This window comes from Mobula birostris, chromosome 2 (assembly GCF_030028105.1).
Source record: "Mobula birostris isolate sMobBir1 chromosome 2, sMobBir1.hap1, whole genome shotgun sequence".
NCBI classification, from domain to species: Eukaryota; Metazoa; Chordata; class Chondrichthyes; order Myliobatiformes; family Myliobatidae; genus Mobula; species Mobula birostris.
Window position 1 is genome coordinate 198,725,475 of NC_092371.1, and position 25,006 is coordinate 198,750,480.

Below are 25,006 nucleotides of genomic sequence, written 5' to 3' on the forward strand. Positions count from 1 at the left end.
TTACTCATTGATCTTCACAATGTATCTCGTATGTTGATGATCAACCATTTTACACAAGTTCTTTCTGCATCTACTCCCCTTTAAATCAGATTCCTTGTAAGGTGGCGACTAGATTGCTTTCTTACACAGTTCCTCATCTCATCTGAACTCACTTTCTATAGACCAGGACTCCCTTGCTCAACCAGCCTTGCTGTCTGCTTTAACTCTGAGTTATGTTAAAGAATAAATTCACACACAAGCTTCAGGAAATGCGAACAGGCATAATGATTTATTGTAAAAGCTCTACAAAGCAAAGCAGTGCTCAACAGTTTGACTCAATTACTTATTACATGCTTTATTATCCCTAATACAATTAGAAATAATAGTAATGTCTAATGTGAGGAGATGCAAATACAACCAATTTTCATGAAATTATCATTGAACACAAAACTCGTGCAAGTTCTTGCAAGACATTAAAAGATTTGTAAATTAGTGAAAATTTCAATTTATAATCCACCTATGAGCATTATGATGATTTAATTTCGTTTTTTGGCAATTATGTTAATAATAGCAATAGCCAACACCAGCACACCTGCAATTGCACCAACCAGTACTCCCAGGACTGTGCCATGAACCTGTGCTCTCTCACAGCGATCACCAAAGTGCTGGTGAATTTGAGTTGACGCACACCTAAAAAGGAACAACATTACAGAATATGACATAACAATATCGCACAAACAACAGCCTTTCTGTCCAAAAGTTTAATGCTGGTGCCTACAGTATGTTCCATACAGATCCCCCCCATCTAACAGCTTCCAAGTTCACTAACACATCCTTTCTACAGTCTTCATGTGCTTACCTAGGTTTCCCAGTGAGCAATAGTTCTCTACTATACCAATAATGCAAACTGTGTAGAGCCGTAACAAGCAAGTCTGAGAATGTGTCATCAGATAATGGCCAGGATAAGTTGTAAGGAGCAGTTTACCCAGTGGCCCTGATCTATAAGAGCATCTTCTGAAGTTACCATTAATTGTTTTTGGTCATACTAATTTCATGTTCTGCATTTTGTTTGATGAAACTGGAAAGAGATATAGGGCATTAGGGAGAATGGCAGTTTGGGCTGCGAGGGCTATCCAAACAAAATGGATTGCTTAGTCCTCCCATTTCACTCTTTTCCACAGATGCGACCTGATCTGCTGTATTCCTCCAGCATGTTGTGTGTGTTGTTTGGATTTCCAACCTCTGCAGGCTTTATCGTGTTTGAATCTTGCCCATCTTCTATCAAACACAAATATAGGGAAAATTCTATCCTCGCTTGGAGCTGCACATCTCCCTAAAGATTATACTGTGTTAAAGATTGTTGCATGGGACTAATGGGTCAGATAGGCAATATTTATCAATAAAGTTGAACTAATGCTAGCATGGGGAATACAACGTGGGCTTGATGATCATCAATATTCTCTTGCCCAGCAGTGTCATATATTTGTATACTTTTTTTTGCTACAACGTTTATAATCATGCCATTATTACAGGTATAATTACAACGTTTAAAAAGGTATTCACACAGCTACGTGGAAACAAAATGATGAGGGAAAAGAGACAAATGCAGGCAAATAGCATTAGCTTAGATGTGCAACTTGGTTAGCATAGACAAGTTGAGCTGTATGGACTATTTGATATCAAATAACTCTATCAACTTAGTAGGACATGTGTTCTATTGTCATGTGGTGTAGCAAATTCAAATATTGTTGAGATTGGCTTTCAACAAAAGTAATTTGCATTTCAGAAAAGGGTAGATCAGATCTTTGTAACAAATGGACATCTATGGTTCTGGAATCAGAGAAATCAGATTTCATAGTGCAAACTGAACCAAAAGGTCATCAAAATTTTCTAAGTAAACCCTGCAAAATAACTATTTTGCTCCTTCAAAGTACCCACACATGAGTTGCAGAAGCTTCACCTACCTGCAACTTGCTTTCCCATTCACAGTAACACATATTCCACCATTCAGACAATAGCCAGGACTGCACTGCTCTCTGAAGGGACTTTGTAGCTGATGCTCTGCTGAGTAGAGCTGATGTTCTACTGCTCGCCGATGCCTTAATGGAGGACCCCTGGGCTGAATTGGCACTTCTGTATGAATCAATGGAGTCAGATCTTTGAAAAAAAGATTAGTTAAGTTCAGCGATTGAGTTTTGCATTTTGGTAATTGTTTCTTTCCTGTTTTCTTCTGTGTGAGTCTAACAACTAACAATGTCTAAGAGGTAGAGAAAGGGGGGGGAACAGCACGGCCAAATAGGAACAGTATGTCCTTAAAAATTGGCAATGCTTCAAAATAGCACGTTGCATTGAGCAATATTGAGTGGAGTGGTTGCTTTCAGCATCATATTGAGAGTCCTGAGGTCATGTATTGAGAGCACACAAACGTCCCGGTGTAAGTAGGGGAAGAATCACACCACCTCACAAAACCAAACTCCTCTCCCATTAGCTGTCTGCTGCCCTATATGTGGAGTCTGCGGTTCTCACATTCGCTCATTCACCGCCTCAGAATCCACACCAGAGAAGAAGCTTTGAAGGGATGATCTCACAGTAGTTTGTTTGATGCATTTAATAAGTGACTCTGTATCCATTGGAACTTAGAAGAGCAAGAGGAGACTTGATGAAACATATAAACTCATTATGAGTGTATACATAGCATATTCTTTGCAGTGTCGGGGAACCAAAACCTAGAAGTCTTAGGTTTAAAGTGAGAGGGAAAATATTTAATAGGAACTATGGAAGCTATTTTATGTCACACAGAGCAGCATGCAATATGGAATGAGTGGCCAGAGGAAGTGTACCTGATTAAATTATCCCACCTCAGGGATAACCAGTAAACTAATTCCACTCCAGATCCATAATTCATAGTTGTTAGGTGTGTCAGCTGTTTTTTTAACTAGCAGTGCATAAACCTTTGTATTTTTGACCCCTGGTTTATTGGAGAAATAAGCTTCAATCATTTTCTTTCACCATTAAGAAGAACAGAATGTGCAGTGTACCGTACCCCTTCAGTCTTCCATAGTGTGTTTGAAAAAGCAGCATGTCAAATTACCAGATATAAAAGTAGCAACTGGAGGTAGACTCTCACATATTTCCCCCTCTCGTTCTTCAAACCATACACCCATCAACAATACCATTTGCTTTACAAAATTTAGCCAAGTTTCTCATTCATGTGTCCCTGCCATGAGCTCTCCTTATAACTGACTGTTATCACCTTGTTGACCAATAATATTTATTACTTGCACAAGTAACTAATTTCTCTGCAAAAATCCCTAAACAACTTCAAATCACATGAAGTTAACAATAAAGCACAGAACTCAGCTTTCTAAACACGACTTTCAGTCTGCGATGGGAAAGTAACAACAACACCAAGAGAAAACATGAGAAGAAACTTTACCATTGAACTCAGTAAAAATAATGAGGTCATTATTTTTTAAGAAACTTTTGCGGCGGAGATCCCTGTGTAATATGAATCTTGCCCATCCCCAGGTGGAACTTCGGTAACAGTTGCATGCAACATCGTAGTCTCCAGTTAATGTGGGCTTGTCCCAATAGGAGGTGTTACTGGTGCCTGTAATTAAACAGTGTCATACATATTAGGTCATTTAATGCTAACTTAAATATTAAAGCAGAGTGCAGAATCATATTGGTAGGAAATATGAAGCAAATCTAACAACTTAATAGTGTAACAATCTCAAATTTAACAATTCCAGTTGAGTTTATTATCAGGTTCAGAAGGACAGTGAGATACAGATAGAATGAAAAACTCCTTGCAACATCATCACCAGTGCAAAGGTTTAAATAAACACAGAATAAAAATTCCATATATGTTACAGATCTAATTAAACCATGTTTGTTAAAGCAAGAATGTAATATCAAAAAGCAAAGGTGCAATACAAGTCCATGGCAATGCAAGAAGTAATCTATGGTGTTCCATTGCTGAGATAGGGTTCGGATTGTGCAGGTATATTCAAGAGCCTGATGGTTGTAGGAAAGAAGCTGTTCCCAAACCTGTGGCGTGGGACTTCAGGCTTCTTATCATCTGCTTTGGTTTGGTTGATGTTGACCATGAGGTTGTCATAGTGGCCCCACTCAACTAGATGCTTTATTTCACTCCTGCATATTCACTCATCGCCCAAGTGATCTGGCCAACAGTAGTTATGCCATTGGCGAATTTATCGATGGTATTGGATCTGTGCTTAGAGATGAAGTTATAAATGTAAAGAAAATGGTGCAGGGGGCGAAGAATGCAGTCTTGAGATGTATCTGTCTTGATGATCAACAAAGTGGAGATACTCTTAGAATACTGATTGGGATCTGCTGATGAGGAAGTCAAGGATCCAGTTGCAAAAGAATGTACAGAAGCCCAGATCTAGGAGCTTGCTGATCAGTTTGGGGAGGATGAAGGTGTTGAACACCAAACTGTAGTCAAATGACAGCATAATATCATGTGCATTACTGTTGTCCAGATGATCCTGCTCTAAGTGATGACCTAATGAAATAGCATCTGTTGTTGACCTGTTGTGGCAATAGGCAAACTGAAGGGAATCCTGGTAATTTCTGAGTTTAGAGTCGATTCGCGCCAGAAACAAACTCTTCAATGGATTTCACCTGGGTTTTTCATTATTAAAAATTCTTATCCAAACTTTGGAATGAAAAATATACTGAACTATTAGGTTCTTCAATAACGGTTATTCGTGATCTACATTCAAGAACATTATTGCATCGATAGCAGTACATTTTAGTCTTCTGTCCATAAACTGTTACAGAGAAATAGTAGGTGAAATTAATCAGCACATTCTTAGAAAAAGAATATTTTAATTCAATTTGGTATTTTATCTTTTATGACATCCATGTTTACATAGTCCAGATATGGGATCCAGTCAGAATAATTCTCCATATCCCTGAGCCTACTAGTGTGATCTCAATTGCAAAAAATTATATTTTCATTTTAAGTGCGAAATTATAAAAAAAACAATTAAATGGTTAGATACATTTAAAATATTTAAGTAGTTTATAATATTATAAGGAAATATTAAAACTAAAGGAATTTGTCTTTCAATGCCCTTCCACTCCTTTCCCCTGGGATCTCCAATGAAATCAAAGCAATGTCAAATCCAGCAGTGAGTCAGCAACATTGCAGTCCACTGCTGAATCCTCATGGAGATCAGGAGCAGGATGAAGAAACATATTTTGGGTGTCTGATTAAAACCAAGACGTACTGAATTTTCAGTGATGTACCACCTGTAGTTCTATTCCTTGGACTTCTCTCCAGACCCAGCTATTGTCGCACTTCCTGATCACTGAGAACAAATTTCCTAAATACCCTAAAAACCTCGACCCCACCAATCAGTATTTCTATGCATGTCGTGATCTCCACTCTCTGCCATGATATTTTGATCATCAGGTCCCTCTAATCCCCATCCTTTTTCACTTGCCCCAACTAACTATATGTGCCACACCAACTGTATGATCTTTAACAATATCTCCTCAAACTCAAATTTGTTTCTGTGATGGTGCTGCCCCGAAATCCGCACCTTATCCAGGCACCTGTCCAATGGACCTCTGTAACTCCCAGCCACCCCTAATTAGGAAGGCTGCTCAAGACTTCACTATATAGTGAAATAACGAAGGCACGTGGCAAAGTTTAGTCTGTGGCTTTAGAGACAGAAGGAAAAGTGAAAGTTCAAAGTAAATTTATTACCAGTGTACCTGAGCTGTATGCCACCATATACCACTTTGAGATTCATTGAAAGAAGGAAAGGATGAAGTTCAAACTGTAAATAATTTTAAGAAGAGATAGCAGCGCGTCACGTGTGCGCAGCCCTCCAGTGAAAGTGATATCTTATCCGTTAAATAGGGGCCGTGGACAATTCTGATTTGATGGAGACAGACGTGAAAGCACAGAGGAACATATGGAGAAATTTCTGAAATGCATGTTCACTGCTGTTGTTACTCTGTGATCGAGAATCTTCCGGAGGGACAGCCTCAAAATCCCCGGCTTTGCCTGCCGTTGGCAACCGAGATTGAGGTCGAATCATTCGGATAGAGATGGTGCTTGGTACTCAGTGTCAGAGAGTTGATCAGAGGCTCGAAGTTTTAGGACGACTCAGTCGGACTGTGGTCGGGCATGGCAGGGAGACTTTTTCTTCCTTCTCCCATCTGCATGAGGTGTGGGACATTTGAGAGACTTTGAACTTTTTACTGTGCTCATGGACTGTTCTTCATCAAGTTATGGTATTGTTGCACAGTTGTAACTATATGTTATAATTATGTGGTTTTGTTATTTTTTCAGTCTTGGTCTGTCCTGTGTTTTGTGATATCACACCAGGGGAAATATTGTATCATTTCTTAATGCATGCATTACTAAATGACAATGAAAGAGGACTGCGTGTCTTCATAATCTAAATCTAAATCTAAATTCCCAGGTTTCAAGAGGAGAACAGTACTGAAAACAAATATTACTAGTGATTGTGAAGTTATTTGATTGTTAATAAATACTCACCTACTTCATTAAGGCCCATCTGGAAAAGTGAAACCAATTCTTAACCTGGCCTGCATTCTAGGTGACTTCAGTCCCATAGCAAAGTGTGTGATTCAGTGTGTAAGTACAGATGGCCAATAGATGGTGCCCTCGCAGAGTTTGTAAACAAATAACAAGGAGACACCACTAGGTGGTTAATAGTTTGGGAACTAGGTTAAGGAAGATGGAGATAAGACCCATAGAAACTATGAACATGGTGTGTGTATGGCACTGAGAGATTTAAAACTAGAGAATGAAGGAAAATTCAGATTCTCTGTGAAACAAGCACAAAAAATATTTTTGTTTCATATTTCCTGATGTCTGATTATTTTCACTCATATTTATTCACCTGTGTCCATTATGCATATGTTTTATACCAGCTCTCCCCAACCACCGGGCTGCGGACAGGTGCCGGGCTGCAAAGCATGTGCTACCGGGCCGCAAGGAAACGACATGATTTGGTGACATGAGTCAGCTGCACCTTTCCTCATTCCCTGTCACGGCCACTGTTGAGCATGAACGCACGTGAGGTCATTACCCTCGCGTCATCCATGTCAGTGAGGGAAGGAGATCAACTCCTCGAGCTTCCAAATGACGGTGGGCTGAAAAGTATGTTTGACATTACACCTCTGCTGGCATTCTGGATCAAAGTCAAGGCTAAATATCCTGAGATAGCCACGAAAAAACAGGAGATTAGTGTGCAAACTTAAAGCACACGGTATTGGGGGTAAGGTATTGGTGTGGGTGGAGAGTTGGTTAGCAGACAGGAAGCAAAGAGTGGGAATAAACTGGACCTTTTCAGAATGGCAGGCGGTGACTAGTGGGGTACCGCAAGGCTCAGTGCTGGGACCCCAGTTGTTTACAATATATATTAATGACTTGGATGAGGGAATTAAATGCAGCATTTCCAAGTTTGCGGATGACACGAAGCTGGGTGGCAGTGTTAGCTGCGAGGAGGATGCTAAGAGGATGCAGGGTGACTTGGATAGGTTGAGTGAGTAGGCAAATTCATGGCAGATGCAATTTAATGTGGATAAATGTGAAGTTATCCACTTTGGTGGCAAAAATAGGAAAACAGATTATTATCTGAATGGTGGCCGATTAGGAAAAGGGGAGGTGCAACGTGACCTGGGTGTCATTATACACCAGTCATTGAAAGTGGGCATGCAGGTACAGCAGGCCCTGAAAAATGCGAATGGTATGCTGGCATTTATAGCGAGAGGATTTGAGTACAGGAGCAGAGAGGTACTACTGCAGTTGTACAAGGCCTTGGTGAGACCACACCTGGAGTATTGTGTGCAGTTTTGGTCCCCTAATCTGAGGTAAGACATCCTTGCCATAGAGAGAGTACAGAGAAGGTTCACCAGATTGATTCCTGGGATGGCAGGACTTTCATATGAAGAAAGAATGGATGAACTGGGCTTGTACTCGTTGGAATTTAGAAGATTGAGGGGGGATCTGATTGAAACGTATAAAATCCTAAAGGGATTGGACAGGCTAGATGCAGGAAGATTGTTCCCGATGTTGGGGAAGTCCAGAACGAGGGGTCACAGTTTGAGGATAGAGGGGAAGCCTTTTAGGACCGAGATTAGGAAAAACTTCTTCACACAGAGAGTGGTGAATCTGTGGAATTCTCTGCCACAGGAAACAGTTGAGGCCAGTTCATTGGCTATATTTAAGAGAGAGTTAGATATGGCCCATGTGGCTACGGGGGTCGGGGGTATGGAAGGAAGGCTGGGGCGGTGTTCTGAGTTGGATGATCAGCCATGATCATAATAAATGGTGGTGCAGGCTCGAAGGGCCGAATGGCCTACTCCTGCACCTATTTTCTATGTTTCTATGTTTCTATGAAAGCACTGAAAATGTTGCTTCCATCTCCAACATATCTCTGCAATGAATGCAACGAAAACTAAACAGCGGAACAGACTGGACATAAGGAACCCCCTTCGGGTATCGTTGTCTCCCATCACCCCTTGATGTTGCAGGGAAACAAGCCCAGGGCTCCCACTGATTCAGCAGTATTGGTGTGTTGCAATGATTTTATATGTTCATACGGGGAAAATATGTGCTGTGTGTTTAATATCCAAACATTACTTAAAATGTTATGATACTATTGACTTATAAGTGACTTATATAACCGTATAACAATTACAGCACGGAAACTGGCCACCTAGACCCTTTTAGTTTGTGCCGAATGCTATTTTCACCTAGTCCCACCGACCTGCACTCAGCCCATAACCCTCCATTCCTTTCCTGCTCATATAGCGGTCCAATCTTTCTTCAAATGATAATATCGAACCTGCCTCTACCACTTCTACTGGAAGTTCGTTAGTCCGTTCAACACTTACTTCAAGCTCCCCTGATAATTGACTTATCACTGTATTCATGCGAGGAAAATATGCGCTGTGTGTTTAATATTAAATTCATTAGATAAACCCTTTTAGAAGTGAAATTGAGTGTATTAGCCACTTATCACCCATATTGCGTCGTGATTAACACTCCACCCCCACCCAATCAGAATCACCAAAAACGATTTGTGAAAAAAATCGGCACGTACACGCATGTGCACTGGTGCCCGCGCAAGGTTTCATTCTCATTGTAGTCTTTCTCGGGGTAAACAACGCATTTGACTGCTACTCTTCTCCGTTGGCAACCCTACCCCCCACCCCCGGTCGCCGGTCCGCAAGAATATTGTCAATATTAAACTGGCCTGCAGTGCAAAAACTGTTGGGGACCCCTGTTTTATACTAACTGAAAACAAGGAGAAACAGTTTGACCAAAGTTCAAGCTCTTTCTTATAGAATCCATTTCAAACAGATGCTAAAATTGTAACAGAGATATTACATTTATTTTCTCACCGGGTAGAAGATAACTTCCATCTGTAGTGAAGCTTCGAGCAGACGACATTCTGAGTTTCACATCAGGATGCTGGTCCATTACTGTAATGGTAACTTGTCTGTTCCCAACTGGCCATTCAAGCATATCATCATTTTCACCACTGCACAGGTGGAAAAAGATCCCTGTATAATTTTCATAATGAGAATGAGGTCTTAAAGTTAAACCGTATCGATATCCTTCCGGGCTATAGAAACATGGACTGGTTATGGCCCTCCTATAATTCTTTTGAAGCTTTTTGGTGAAGTTCCTTACATGCCAGACACTATAAGGACATTTGGTCTCGGTAAGTGTGACATCATCCAGGAAAATACCACCTGAAGAATCACTGGAGTTACCAATTATTCCTTCGAAAACATAACGAAACTTGGCTGTCGCATTGAAGGTCACATGGGCAATGTTCCATGAATGGCTGCCATCCGCTGTAGAGAAAGAAATAAATGATAAAAACATGAAATATTTGTCAAAGTTTTAACAATCAGAATGATTTATCATACAAGGCATGGAATTTAATGTGGTTGATGAATTCTCCAGGAGTACCGGGAGTAAAGCACGTTCAGATGAAGTGAAGTGAAACAACATGTACCAATCTGAAAATGAGTAGTTTCATGACTGGAATAACTAAACATAAAAGTATTCTTTCTAACCAGCACATCAACATATGCTCAGAGTATTATTATATTGCAATTATTTATTGAAAATAGTGAAAAATTTGGTATCTAGGTTACTTGGATAGTTTCTGTTATTAGATTTTAAAGCTCACCAACCCTCCAGATCAAAGGTGTCGCTATGGAATAAGGAATTGTTATGGATGCTAATTTTGCAGAAAGTTGTCTTAGCCAATGATACTCAAGTTCCTCACCCTGATCACTATCACTGCTATTACCTGCTCACACCCTGAAATGGAAATTTACATCATTTTCAGTGGCAATTTCTACTCTGTCCTAATTTACACACTGTTCAAATCAGGTTCTACATTAGTTTTCCCTTCTCTATTTCAGGAATAGATAGGTATTCAACATTTATGAAAAACCAACAAACCCATAACTTTCTTGGCCACACTCCCTCTCTCGCCAGTTCCTGAAAGGACAATGCTAGTTTCCGGTTTCCTCTATCTTTGTTATATCTACTTCAATAATGTTACCTCCCACACCTTTGCTTCTGGTTTCCTTCATCAGTGATTATCCCTAATGAGCAGATCTTCAGCTGCATCCACCCCATTCACTGCACTTCTCCATTTGATACTCTCCTGAACCCACTCTTCATGGAAAACACACAAAATTCTCAATGAGCTCAGCAAGAGCGGCAACCTGCCTGAAGAGGAATGAAAGGTCAACATTTTGGGCTAAGACTCTTCATCAGGACTCAAGATCAGGCTTTGTGAAGGGTCTCAACCTGAAAACTTGTCTGTGCATTTCCCTCCATTCTGTTTGAGTTGCTTAACATTTCCGGCATCTAGAGATCTCGTTTCCCCATTTAATCATTGTCTTCACTTTCCATAATCATCCACTCTGCAATTAACACTATCACTGCCACCTATAATGTGGCACCACCTCTAAACATATGAATCCCTTAATACCACAAAATGCTTCTTCAGGACTTGATGAGTCCTGAGGAATGGTCTCGGCCTGAAACGGCAATGCTTACACTTTTCCATAGATGCTGCCTGGCCTGCTGAGTTCATCCAACATTTTGTGTAATAAGTGTAATATTTCCAGTTTGGTGATGATACAAAGCTAGCGAGCAATATGAGCTGTCAGGACGATGTAATGAAGCTGTAAAGGGATACAGACAAGTTGACAGATTGGATCACACATGTCAGATGGAACATATTGTGTAAATGTATGAGATCAAATGGTTTGGTAGGGAAAACAGAAAGGTAGAGTGTTTTTTTAAATGGTAAGAGATTCAAAGTTGCTGATGTTAAGGGGGCAGGATCTGGGCATCTTAATGCATGAAACATTCAAAATTAGCGTACAGGTACAGCAAGCAACTAGGAAGGCAAACAGTGCATTGGGTTTTATTGTAGGCAGACTAGAGTAAAAGAGAGGAGTAGAGAGCATTAGCTCTGATTATATACATCATTGATGAAACTACATTTAAAATATTGTGAACAGGTCTGTGGCGAAAGTGAGTGCCAGCTTGGTATTTGATGAGAGATTAAGGAGACTGGACCAAGAATTGAGAGGGTCGCCATTAAGAAGTAGGGTACTTGACTGAGTAGATGTGGGATAGATATTTCCCCTGGTTGGGATATCTAGACCAAAGGTCATAATTTTAAAATAAATGCTGGCCAGACTGGATAGAAGTGAGAAGGAAATTCTTCACCTGGGTGTACTGAATATTTGGCTCAATCCCTAAGCATATTCAAGACAGAGATTAGTAGATTCTTTGATATCGATATTAGACTTTTGGACAAATATTATGGATAGGAGAGATTTGAGTTCAAAGTAAATTGATTATCAAAGTAACACACTCAAAATGCTGGAGAAACTCAACAGGCCAGGCAGCATCTATGGACAAAAGTACAGTTGACATTTCAGGCCAAGACCCTTCAGCAGGACTGGAGAAAAATAGATGAGGAGTAAATTACTCCAATCTTTACTCCTGCGATCTAATCCTCATCTTCTTTTCTCCAGTCCTGATGAAGGGTTTTGGCCCAAAACATCGACTGTACTTTTTTCCATAGATGCTACCTGGCCTGCTGAGATTTTCTAGCATTTTGTGTGCGTTGCTCAGATTTCCAGCATCTGCAGCTTCTTCCTTGTTTATTATCAAAGAACTTATTTGTCACTATATACAATCCTGAGATACATTTTCTTGCAGGCATACTAAATAAATCTGATAAGCGTAACAGAATCAATGAAAGACTGCACCAACAGGTCGTATGTAGCCCGCAGAATGTTGCCATGATTCACCTGTGCCATCTTGCAGATTTAGAGAGAAATGGACAAACATAGACAAATGAAGTAATAGGTTATCAGTCTAAAAAGATCATACCTTGTAATGTATGAATTTTAACTAGTTTTCGAACAGTTCCAGTTCCATCATCCATTTTCATCCATATAACGAGCTTATCCATTGGACTGCCTGTCATTTTGTAGAAAAACTGAAGACACTGCTCATCCCTTCTGGGGTACAGGATCCTGGACTCCAGAACAGCATTTTGACCTGCATTGCCATTCTTAGTATCAAGGTACATGAAGTATCCAGCATCTAGAATTTCAATAATTTGTTAGAAACTGGAGAAAGTGGAACTCTCTTTGTACTTAGTAAAAAAAAGCCTCAGATTCATTCATTGTTTTACAACTATGGAACAAATTAAGATGCAGAAATTATTGGTGACAAGAGAAAGAATAATTTTAGTTTTACAAATCTATATCAAATGATAGACGTCAGGATGAAGCATGTTTCAAATCAAACTCTTAATCTGAAATTAAAGAAGCAATTGAAGATATGATAACCATTTATTTCTAATTGAATAAAGCAAAGCAGGATCATTGATTAAGTTGATATTTACATAACTGAGAGTAAAAATGTAGTAGATGTCTGTAGGTGATTGCTCAGCAGTTTAGGGGCTGCTGATTATACAGCATTCCTAAAATAAGCTTCTGATGTGCAATTATATTTTGTTCCAGTCCTAGTTTGTCCATTGATATGTCATTGATCATAAGTTTTTGTTTCTTCCTTGTGCCAACAATGCAATCAATCCCCTTTGGCATCATCCTGTATATTCCTTTCATTTTTTTCAATAGATCATTCATGCTATCGCCTGTCAGGAGTTACTTGTGTAGCTTTTCACATTTGCCAAGTTTCCTTATTAACAATGAAACATAGAAAACCTACAGTACAATACAAGCCCTTCAGCCCACAATGCTGTGTCAAACATGTCCTTACTTTAGAAATTACCTAGGATTACCAATCGCCCTCCACTTTTCTAAGCTCCATGTACCTATCCAGGAGTCCCTTAAAAGACCCTATTGTATCCGTCTCCATCACTGTCACCGGCAGCCCATTCCACGCACTCACCACTCTCTGCATAAAAATCTTACCCCTGACATGTCCTCTGTACCTAGTTCCAAACACCTTAACACTGTGCCCTCTTGTGTTAGCTATTTCAGCCATGGGAAAAAGCCTCTGCCTATCCGCATGATCAATGCCTCTCATCATCTTATACACCTCTATCAGGTCAACTCTCATCCTCCATTGCTCCAAGGAGAAAATGTCAAGTTTGCTCAACCTATTCCCATAAAGCATATTCCCCAATCCAGGTAACATCCTTGTAAAGCTCCTCTGAACCCCTTCAATAGTTTCCACATCCTTCCTGTACAGAGCTGACCAGAACTGAGCACAGTACTCCAAGTGGGGTCTGATCAGCGTCCTATATAGCTGCAACATTACCTCTTCGCTCCTAAACTCAATCCCACAACTGATGAAGGCCAGTACACCGTATGCCTTCTTAACCACAGAGTCAACTTGCGCAACAGCTTTGAGTGTCCTATGGACTCGGACCCCAATATCCTTCTGATCCTCCATGCTGCCAAGAGTCTTACTATTAGCACTACATTCTGCCATCATATTTGACCTACCAAAATGAGCCACCTCACACTCATCTGGGTTGAACTCAATCTGCCACTCTCAGCCCAGTTTTTCATCCTAACGATGTCCCACTATCATGTCTTGCAGCCCTCCACACTGTCCACAACACCCCCAACCTTTGTGTCAATCTTATTGGAAGCTATGGCAACAGGTACAGGTCATATTCTTCCTAATTTCCATTCAGGCTCCTGGATTGAACAGCTTGTTAGATGAAGAATGTCTGATGGCTCTGGGCCTGTAGTCACTAGAATTTTGAAGAATGAGACATAACCACATTGAAACCTATCAAATGGTGAAAGACCATGGTGATTGGATGTGGAGAGGATATTTCCTGTGGTGGATGAGTCTAAGACCAGAGGACACAGCCTCAAAATAGAGGAGCATCCATTTAGAATGGAGATGAGGAGGAATTTCTTTAGCCAGAGAGAGGTGAATCTGTGGAATTCATTGCCATAGGCAGCTGTGGAAGCCAAATCTTTATGTATATTTCAGGCAGAGGTTGATAGATTTGTGATTGGTCAGGACATGAAGGTATATTGTGGGGGGGGGAGGGGGAAGTCTGGGGCTGAGGGAGAAAATGGATCAGCCAAGATGAAATGGTGGAGCAGACTCATTCGGTCAAATGGCCTAATTCTGCTCCTATATGTTATGGTCTTGTGGTCTTATTACCGCTTTGCATCATTTATTACAAGGTCAAAAACTTTTCTTATCAGCAGGAAAGCCATCCATTGTAAATAGAATTCTGAGTCACAATGCTGTAGAATTCTCTGTTCTTTGATTTCAATTCTTATTAGACATACTTAGATAAAAATAGTTAAAAACGCAGCACCTCAGAACTGTTATCGTTTTTTTTGTACAACAAAACAATTCTTAAGTTCTCTTTGGGCACTAGATTGAGTAAGTTGCATTTTGGCTTTGCTCCGTTCATTTTTCAATCTTTTTACCACCCTTTTACTATCTATATTAAAGTGTTTATAACACTTTTATATGCTTGAACTTTGATTTTTAATCACTGGAATGGATACCAGAGGGATAAGGGCATCAGCCGAAGGCAAGGAAGCTGGTAGTGGAAATGGAAGGAGAGAAGGTGATTTTAAACAGCCTAAACAGTCTCAACTCACTTTGGAAGCTATGTCGAAGCTCCTGGATGATAAATTCGATAAAAGATTTTCCACTTTGGAAGTATTGTTAAAGGAGATTGAAGGTAGACTGGGAGCACTTAAGCGGGAGAGTGAAAAACAACAGCAGCAAATTTCTGAACTCGATGAAGCTGGTAGACAGAGATATCGTAGATTGGATTTGTTGGAAAAGAAATTAACTTTGACCACGCAAACACTGGAACAGTATAAAGTCAAGATTATTGACCTGGAAAGTAGCAGTCATAGACAGAATTTGCGAGTAATAGGACACCGTGAAGATGTTGAGAGTGGTGACCTTACTAAATTCCTTTCTCAATTTTTGACGGACGTGTTCGGCTCTGATCAATTTTTTTTTCTACTCCTCCTATACTTGATCATGTTCAGCAGGCTTTAAGAGCAAAGCCTCCTAAAGAGTTGAAGCCTTGACCTGTTTACTCCGATTCCATTATCTGCATAGCAAGGAGCATTTAATTCGAATTGCCCATCGGAAAGGAGTTATTGAACACGGAGACCTCAACTTTTGTCTGGTTGAAGACTACAGTCCTGAGGTAATACAAGAAAGAGCGCTTTTTAAACCGGTGATGTCAGAGCTCTATCAAAGAAAGTTCCAATCAGCTCTGCTATTTCCAGTTCACCTAAGGGTTGTTCTGACTGATAAATCACGTAAATGGTTTAAATCCGTGGACGAAACTCATCAGTTCCTTGAGGATCAATGTTTAATCTCAGCAGTCTAATAAATTTACTGTTTCTTCATGTCTGTACTCATTTGGTTTCTAAGTTAATAACCAGTTCATAGATCTGGACTTTCAAAGTTTGAAGGATTTTGCTCTCCGTTTAATAATACTCGTAGTTTGTTTTGAAGTATGAATGTTTATCACGATTTTATGTTAAAGTTTCTTTTTTTCCCCTGTATTATTTTATTTTATTTTTTCAATTGTTTGTTTTTGAAAATAATTGAGAATCTGATTTGGTGATTGATGGGTTTTTTTCCTGAAATATTAATTAAGATTGTATTCGGTTTCACTTTCCATGATCTCGCCTTTCAAAATGTTTTGCAAACGGCTGTTCTTTTTAACATTTATTTGGTGTTTCTTATGGTATTCTTTTCTCAATGTGTTGACTGTGGGTGGTATTTTGCATTCTTTTCAATTTTGGAGATTGGCCTTCAAGAGATGTGGGGGTAGGGGAGTTTCTAGATAGCTTTCTGGCTGTCTATTCGCCAATTTTCAGGCTTTTGTGGATGGAAAGTGTGGCTATTTTTAATTTAGTTTTTTTCATCTGGGCTTATCTGAAACTATAAATATGGTCTGAATTGTCGTAACTTCTGGTTCCCCTTTAAACCTTTTTCCATCTTCCTGATTTATGAGTTTCCAATGCATTAAGGTTAATCCTTCACATACCATATGGCTTATTCAAGTAAAATGGATAATATTATTAACTTTGTTTCATGGAACATTAATGGTTTGAATCATCTGATTAAATGGAAGTAGATTTTTAAAGTTTTTCATAGATTGAATGCTCAGATTATCTTTGCCCAGGAAACTCATGTGAGGAAGGAGGATAATCGGTGGTTTTTTAGGTCTTGGAAAGACAAACAATTTCACTCCAACTCACAGCATAAGGTGAAAGGAGCCTCTACTTTCATAGATTCCTCAATTTCATTTGTTCACTATGAAACAAGTTCACACCTGAATGGTAGATTTTTGTTAATTACTGGTTTACTTTATAACCAAAAAGTTGTTATGGTTAATATCTATGCATCAAATACCGACTATCCTGAATTCTTTAAGCATTTATTTGCATCTCTTCCTAATTTAAATGAATATATGTTGATAATGGGCAGAGATTTTAACTGTTGCCTGAATCCGTCAATGGACAGATCTGTGCCCAATCAGGTACTTCCAAACAAATCCACTATTTTTATTAATTCCTTTTTAGATGACTCCAGAATTTTAGAAATTTGGAGGTTTTTAAATCTTAACGATAAAGAGTTCTCATTATTTTCTCATGTGTATCATAATTACTCTAGAATTGATTACTTTTTAATGCACTCTCTGTTAGTTTCGTCTGTTACTGCCTGTGAGTACGATTCAATCGCCGTCTCTGATCATGCGGCCTTGAAGCTATCAATCAAATTAACTGATGTAACTTTCAGCGCTCAGCAATGGCAGTTCAGTTCTACTCTACTTCAGGACTTAAATTTTGTTAACTTTATTAAAGAACAGATTACCTTTCTCTTTTCAACTAACTTCACGGAAGAAATTTCCAGCAGGATATTATGGAATACTTTTAAAGCATATATCAGTGGACAAATTATTTCATATTCTGCTGGATTGAAAAATGAATTAATAATGAAATACGTACATTGGTTGATAAGATTAAAGAAATTGATAAAAAATATTCTGCTGCTCCTAATCTGGAGCTTTATAAAAAGACAGTTGAACTTCAGATGCAACACAGTTTATTATTAACATCTCCGACTGAAAATCAATTACTTAAAACTAAGAGTCAATTTTATATACATGGTGATAAATCAGGTAAATTACTGGCCAATCAACTGAAAGCTGCTTCGGCTAAACGTCAGATTATTAACGTTCGTAAACAGGATGGTATTTTGATGGTTGACCATGACGAAATTAATAAATCTTTTCAGGAATTCTATACCTCTTTATACCAATCAGAATTTCCTGATGATTCTACCATAATGCATGAATTTTTAAGGAAATTGAATATTCTAAAATTACCATTTAATGAATGTTTAACATTAGATGCATCCATTACGGAAGAAGTAAAGAAAGCAATTTCTTCCATTAATTCTGGTAAAGCACCTGGTCTGGATGGGTATAAAGTAGAATTTTAAAAATCTCTTTCAAATCTACTTTCTCCTTGGTTATGTAGAATCTTTAAGGATGCCTTATTTGTAGGAAAATTATCACAATCCTTTTCTGAAGCATCTATTTCTTGAATTCCTAAAAAAGATAAAGGCCCCACTGAATGTGTATCATATAGATCTATATCCTTGTTGAATGTGGACTCCAAAATCTTTTCCAAAATATTAGCAATTAGATTAGAAGTTGTATTGCCACAAATTGTCTCTGACGACCAGACAGGATTTATTAAAAATCGTTATTCGTATGTTAATGTTAGGAGGTTAATGAACATTGTATATACTTCTTCATCTAAAACTCTAGAATGTGTTATTTTGCTTGACACCAAGAAGGCGTTTGATAGAGTTGAATGGGAATATTTATTTAATATGCTTGAGAAATTTAATTTTAGCCCAAAATTCATATCTTGGATTAAATTGATATATCATACACCTTTGGCTTCTGTACTTAGTAATAATCAGAGATCCCCCTTTTTTAGGCTTTGTCGCGGTACTGGACAGGACTGTCCTTTAAACCCTTTACTACTTGATATTGCCTTGGAGCCCTTGGCAATCGCTCTTCGTGATTCACCCAATATATTTGGCATTATTCGTGGGAATGGGATGCATATGGTATCACTATATACAGATGACCTGTTACTATAGATCCCTAACCCAGAGAAATCCATCCCTGCAGTAATATCATTCTTTGCTCAGTTTAGTAGTTTTTCTGGTTATAAATTGAATCTTAATAAGAGTGAGCATTTCCCATTAAATATGCAAGTTCCAATTGATAGACAATCACCATTTAGACTGGCTACTGATTATTTTACTTATTTGGGTGTTAATATTACTCAGAAGCATAAGGATCGATTTAAAGTAACTTTTTACACTTAATTTTTCATGTTAAACAACTGCTTACTAAATGGTCCTCATTGTCCTTATCATTGATTAGTCGAACTAATGCTACTAAGATGATTATTTTACCTAAATTTCTCTATCTATTTCAGGCGGTACCAATCTTCATCTCTAAATCATTTTTTGATATTATTGATTTTAAAATTTCTTCATATATATGGCAGAATAAAAATCCTACATTAAGTCGGAAATATTTACAGAAATCAAAAAAGGATGGTGGTTTGGCATTGCCGAAACTTATTGGGCCTTATCTATTATTGGGCAATTAATATTCGATATCTAACGTTCTCGACAGAAGATTTGAATGAAATTCAATGTCCACGACGGGTGAACCTCGAGTGCGACTCTGTACAGGGGTTCTCATTGGCTTCTATTTTAGGGGCTTCGCTTCCCTTTGCACTTATTAAACTGAATAAACAAATGATTAATCCAATAACTAAACAAACAATACGAATATGATTTCTATTTCAGAAAATTTTTGGTTTGAGTAAATTTACCCTATCAAGTCCTATTATATGCATTTTTTTCTTCCAACCATCCAGAACTGATCAAGCTTTTCTTTCATGGAAGACAAAGGGAAAACATGTTTTCGTGACTTATCTATGGATAATTTTCTCATGTCTTTTGAACAGTCATCTAATAAATATAATTTGCATTAATATCACATTTTTTCAGATACTTACAGATTCGAAAGTATTTAAATGTTATTTTACCTACTTTTCAGATACCACATCAAACTGAAATTACAGAAAAAAAATTAGCTTTAAACCCTTATCAGAATGAATTTAATAGCAATTGTTTAGGCCAATCTGAAATGTCACAACTGAGATTTCTTTAGTCAAGTTTATTTGAGGTTATGCAAACAACGCAGGTAAATGTTGATCAGATCCAGGTCAGCCATGATCTTTCCCCATGACAGAACAGGCGCAAGGATCGGAATGGTGGATTAGGTGATCATGGGCAATTGAAAGAACTTAATGGTTCACACTCACCTCTGCATTTTCCATTTATAGTATGATCTTTATTTCCAGGACTGCTCTTCACATGAACCCAGTCGGTAGCATCCTGTTCTCCCTGGATCATGCCACAGATATTAAGAAACTCAAATGCACATTGGTCCAACAGTGTGAGAGTGGCATCTGAGATAAAGGTTTATGTGAAAATCAAAATTAATCAATATCCCTGAAGAGGACCATAGTCATCAAGAAAATGAATTGAAAACTGAACTTACTGCATTTATACATTCGATTTAACCTCAGCAGATCAAGAGCACTGAAGTCTAATCGCTGTCCAATAATGTCATTAAACACCGGTATCTTTGCAGTGATGGTTGGCACACTATCGTTTTTGTTGAAGGAGAATGGTGGATAATGCATCAGAGATTCATAATCATATGGAGTATTCTGGTCAGTAATGATGTCATCGCCATATACTTCAAAACCTATCTCATAACCTGAATAAAAGTACAACATTGACATTCAGCAGCAGTTACGGGTAATTTATTTTCAAAATTAGATTAAATATCAAATTTATTTAATTAGAATTACAGATTTTATACCAATAACCAAGAAATCCTATTATTCTTTTGCAATTTAGAGGTATTAAAGTATCATTTGAAAGAAATTACAAATACCTGATGTATAAATTGATACTGAAGGATGTCATTTGGCCCATTGGCTCCCAGTATAGTTATCCCAATAGTCCCATCTCCTCTCTATTTCCCTGATACTTATTCCCCATACACATGCTCATCATTTGTCCTTTGACTCTTCTGACCTCCACCCTACACTCAGAAGTCATTGGAATGAGCTAATTACTTTACCAGCAAGTTTTTACCATGTGGGAGGAAGCCCATGTGTTCATGGAGAAATCATGCAAACTCTACACAGACAACATCGCAGGACAGGGTCAAGCCCAGAGCCTTTCAGATCTGTGTCAGTATGCTCAACTAAACCAATATACCATGAGATTGTTAACTTGAAACCTTACCAGGCTGAATTTCATTCCACCAAATATTAACGTAGTCATCATAGTCTGGTCTTGAGTGCTCGTGGTAAAATCCTAGTGCATGTAGAATTTCATGCTCAACAAGAGGTTTACTGTCACAATTTTTACCAATGGACAAAACTTGGCCATTGTGGTTATTACCAATAAAAGACCAGCACCTGTTCAATGAAGACAGTATTTTGACAATTACATACAAAGAAGAAAAAATATATTTGTTTAGAATCCAGTAGATACGCTTGAAGTATGGTCATTTTAGCAACGTACAGGACATATTTCCATATTTCCATGACATAGCCGAGGAGGAGTCATGTTGGTGCTAAAATGTGACTCCTTTGTGTTCATCTATGAAAACAGCTTAATTTCTACCTTTGATGTCTCTCCTTTTCCCTTTCAGGTTGGATGGGGTTCTATTAAAGACCCTGACCTGAAGTTACACTCAGACCTCGGTTCTTTGCTGTGGTGGGAACTGCTCCCAGGAGCTCACAACCGGCCGCTTTTCGATACCTCACAGACGCGGCCCAGAAAACGAGCATGCTTTCAAGGTTGTGAGGTTTTGCAGCCCTGAGGATGGACTGATTCTAAGCCAGTGCCACTGACTGAAATGTCGCAGGAAAGAATGAAGCATCAGGAACACAGATCAGCTGTCAGAAGCTGTGTACTCAGCGAGTGGAGGGTGCTGATGTTTATTTTTATAGAGATGGGTAGGGTGGAGGAGGATAATTGCCTTGCTGCTGCTTGTGCGTGGGAGGGGGAATGGGGGAGACTTTGGGGTTTTAACTTTTTAACTGGCACTCATTCTTTGGGACTCCCTTCTGTCTTCGTGGATGTCTGCAAAGAAAAAGAATTTCAGAGATTTCATCTCTGATAGTAAATGGAATTATTGAACTGCAATGCTGTTATTAAAATAGCATCAGATCTTTGGTGTTGTTGTTGTGATGTCAATCATAAATAGTACGCACGCCAAGTTCATGATTAAAATAAGCTGCAGGAATATGCAAGGATTCTTCCCAGGTACCTGCAGAGAGCCACAAACTCAGCTATAGCTCAAATATTTAATTCGACTGTCAATGTACACTGCACAATATTAAAAAGACGAGCCTCCAACCATCTCCAAAGGTAGCTTGAAATGGAGTGCAGAGATCTTCTTCCCGATCCTGGTGCAGGCAAATCAAGTTACGAACCACGCTATACCTTACGTTATAGAAAAGATGAGTAGGACAGGGAGAATAAAGGGAAGGGCTGGTACATGGTGTAGGCCAGGAGAGACTGAATGTGATTAGTAGTGGTTGTGTTTCAGATCTTTCCTATTTCTCTCTCAGTCTCTCTTCTCTTTTTTTTCAACTTAAAACATAATTTCTTTCTAAAATTTCCCAGAGATTTTCTGAAGATTAATTTAGTTTTTGTCTCTGCATTTAGAGAAGATTTTTAAAAGTATATTGCTGTCTCTTTTGAACAATATCAACAATATTTCTTCTTTGTACATCATGCTTAATGACCAAGGCCCATCAATATATGGAGAGAGATAGGAAGAAAGATAACTCACATATCTACCATCAATTAATCATAGAGAATTAAATACAGATTTTAGGTTTAAATAGTTGCGAAGAGAATTTCAGAGTGATCAGATGAGGACTCTTTTAATGAGAGATAGAGATGAATATGCAGAAGATAAATTTGGGAAAATTAAGAATGCAAACGTAGAAAGTTAAGTTAATAGAAAAGGTGGAGCAAGGGTAAATCAAACTACTACAGATGCTAGAAATTTAAAGCACTGGTCAATATTTACAGCATGAACCTGCTATATTGTTTAATACTTGCAGAGTACCTGAAAGGAGATAAATAATACTTGGCTCTCTTCTTTCACAGTCAAAACAGCACACAGTTTGTACTATTTTATGAAACTAAGAATCTTTGGTGCAGTCTATATGCAAAAAATAATTATCAAACTGTATATTTTTATACATACCCATATAACTTTTTAAAAGATAGGAAAGATTTCTCTCCTTCGTATGGTTTAAAATCAATGCACGACTTTAAGCGAAACTGCTCAAACACATCCAAGATGATGCCCTTGGCATTTAACTCTGAAAATCAGAATTTAAGCAATTCATTTGATGTATTTTTACACAATAAACCAATGCTAGGTAAATATAACAAATGAAGGAGTTTGACCATAAATCTCTTCACTTGTAATAGTCAAAAGCTACTTAAAATATGATTTAAAATGATACCCAAATACCGCTACTTCATGCTTATGAGATGATGAGAATGAATTTTTCTGGAAATTCTCAGTGTAAGTGCCACTATGTCTTTCAACTCCTGAGCATATGCTCACTGACAAGTTTCTGTTGTGCTCTGTGAATGGGCTCTGCATGGAGCCCAGCCACTGAGTAGAAACTTGCTCAGAGTCCCTAGGAATCATGTTCCAGGAAACAATTAATTTGAGCAACACACACAAAAAATGCTGGTGAATGCAACAGGCCAGGCAGCATCTATAGGAAGAGGTACAGTCAATGTTTTGGGCCGAGACCCTTCATCAGGAGTCCTGACGTCAACTGTACCTCTTCCTGTAGATGCTACCTGGCCTGCTGCATTCACCAGCATTTTGTGTGTGCGTTGCTTGAATTTCCAGCATCTGCAGATTTCCTCGTAGTTGCAAACTATTAATTAGAGCTTTTTTTGTGCTTCTGTTAGAGAAAGAAGTAACAATATCTTAATTTGATCTTTTTATTATTATTTACGTTTATTTTCATGTTTTCAACTATTTAAAATGTTTTGAAGAATCAACTTTGTTTTCTGTTCAAACATCATTCAGAATTCTGGCAAGATTGACCCCTCTTCTGCAAAATAATATGGAGAAATTTCAGATATGCACATTATGCATTCATCTTTTGCTGTCCCATGATTTAACTTTAGGAAAGTATATACAGTTAATGAAGCGAAATTATCATCCTCTGGGCTACAACATGTGCACTAGAAATTGCCTATCATTCTGCGTCAAAAATGATTCGGCTTTGATTTATTTTACAATGAACAACAACAGTGAATAAATTTGTTAATCAACACAAAAGTGAAAAAGTGCTCTGTCCATTTAGCAATATTTCACTTTTGAATTCTGATTGCTTATCTTCAATAAGTCCCTAAAGTTGTCAATGTAAACATTTCAAATTTCCCTGTTTGGACAAGATTGACCACTCTCCTGCAAAATACTATTGAGAAATTTCAAATGTGCACATTAAACATTCATATAATATTAGATGCTTAAATCAGGACATTAATAATGAGTGTGAAGACCTCCATATTATCAATAATTTATAAATAAAATTTTACCAAGACTATCTGTTAGAATGTATGGAACTGGGAATGTCCATCTCTTTGTTGGGTCTTTATGAGCATTCCGTTCTCGCTGAAACAAAGTAAGGAAATCAATATTCCATGAAAGATGACAGCATGGTACAACAAATGAATCTATTATGAATCAACATAATGCATATCATACTTACAACTACTGCAATGTCTCCCTGAAGCAAAAACCTTTGGGATTCTATCAGAAAGGTAATCGGAAAAACATATTATAAGAAATTCTACATGTTGATCAAAGATGCTGTGAGAATTTTCAATAATCCAGAGAAATTTAGAAGGATATACTAGTAAATTTAAGAGACTTAACTTTCAAGATAGTAGAGAATGCATTCTTTGTTCTAAGTCTTATAAATTACCTGCATTTATTTGTGGGATATCCTCTTTTAAATTGCTAACATCCACTTCATAATCTAATTAATGAAGAATTAGAAATGAATGCATTAAACATTAAGAAAGATATTGTGTGAAATGCTTTTAAAACAAGTAACAGAGAAAAGAAACACTTACAATTTTCAAAAGGACCCTTTCTGATCTGGAAAAAAAATATTTGATTTTAAATGGTAAAAGTATAATCAAAATAATTTGCAAATGAACATAGTGCATCTTACCACCAAAGTTTCACAATATGCCAAAAAAACTACTAAAGAAAAGGAATACAATGCGGATGAGTGCATTTTT

At 38.1% G+C, this 25,006-nt stretch overlaps 1 protein-coding gene across 1 annotated transcript; it reads right to left on the reverse strand.

Moving 5' to 3' along the window:
- Positions 1-508: 508 nt before the first annotated feature.
- On the reverse strand, positions 509-25,006 carry LOC140209971 (meprin A subunit alpha-like). Its single transcript, XM_072278674.1, has 14 exons — positions 24,937-25,006; positions 24,836-24,860; positions 24,685-24,738; positions 24,469-24,509; positions 24,296-24,371; positions 22,932-23,049; positions 20,936-21,123; positions 20,190-20,399; positions 19,951-20,097; positions 12,437-12,652; positions 9,392-9,858; positions 3,416-3,578; positions 1,944-2,136; positions 509-669 (listed from the first exon to the last, which is right to left on the reverse strand). Exons 1-14 carry the CDS (start codon positions 25,000-25,002, stop codon positions 516-518), a joined length of 2,118 nt encoding a protein of 705 aa, XP_072134775.1. The 5' UTR covers positions 25,003-25,006; the 3' UTR covers positions 509-515.

What these genes read in the sequence shown, in the direction of transcription:
- LOC140209971 (XM_072278674.1), bottom strand. Translation starts at nt 25,002, where the DNA reads ATGCACTCATCCGCATTGTATTCCTTTTCTTTAGTAGTTTTTTTGGCA. An exon ending in CATTCTAACAGATAGTCTTG is followed by an intron (nt 23,050 to 24,295) that starts GTAAAATTTTAT and finishes TCTGATTTTCAG; the next exon opens with AGTTAAATGCCAAGGGCATC. An exon ending in AAATCGAATGTATAAATGCA is followed by an intron (nt 20,098 to 20,189) that starts GTAAGTTCAGTT and finishes CCTTTATCTCAG; the next exon opens with ATGCCACTCTCACACTGTTG.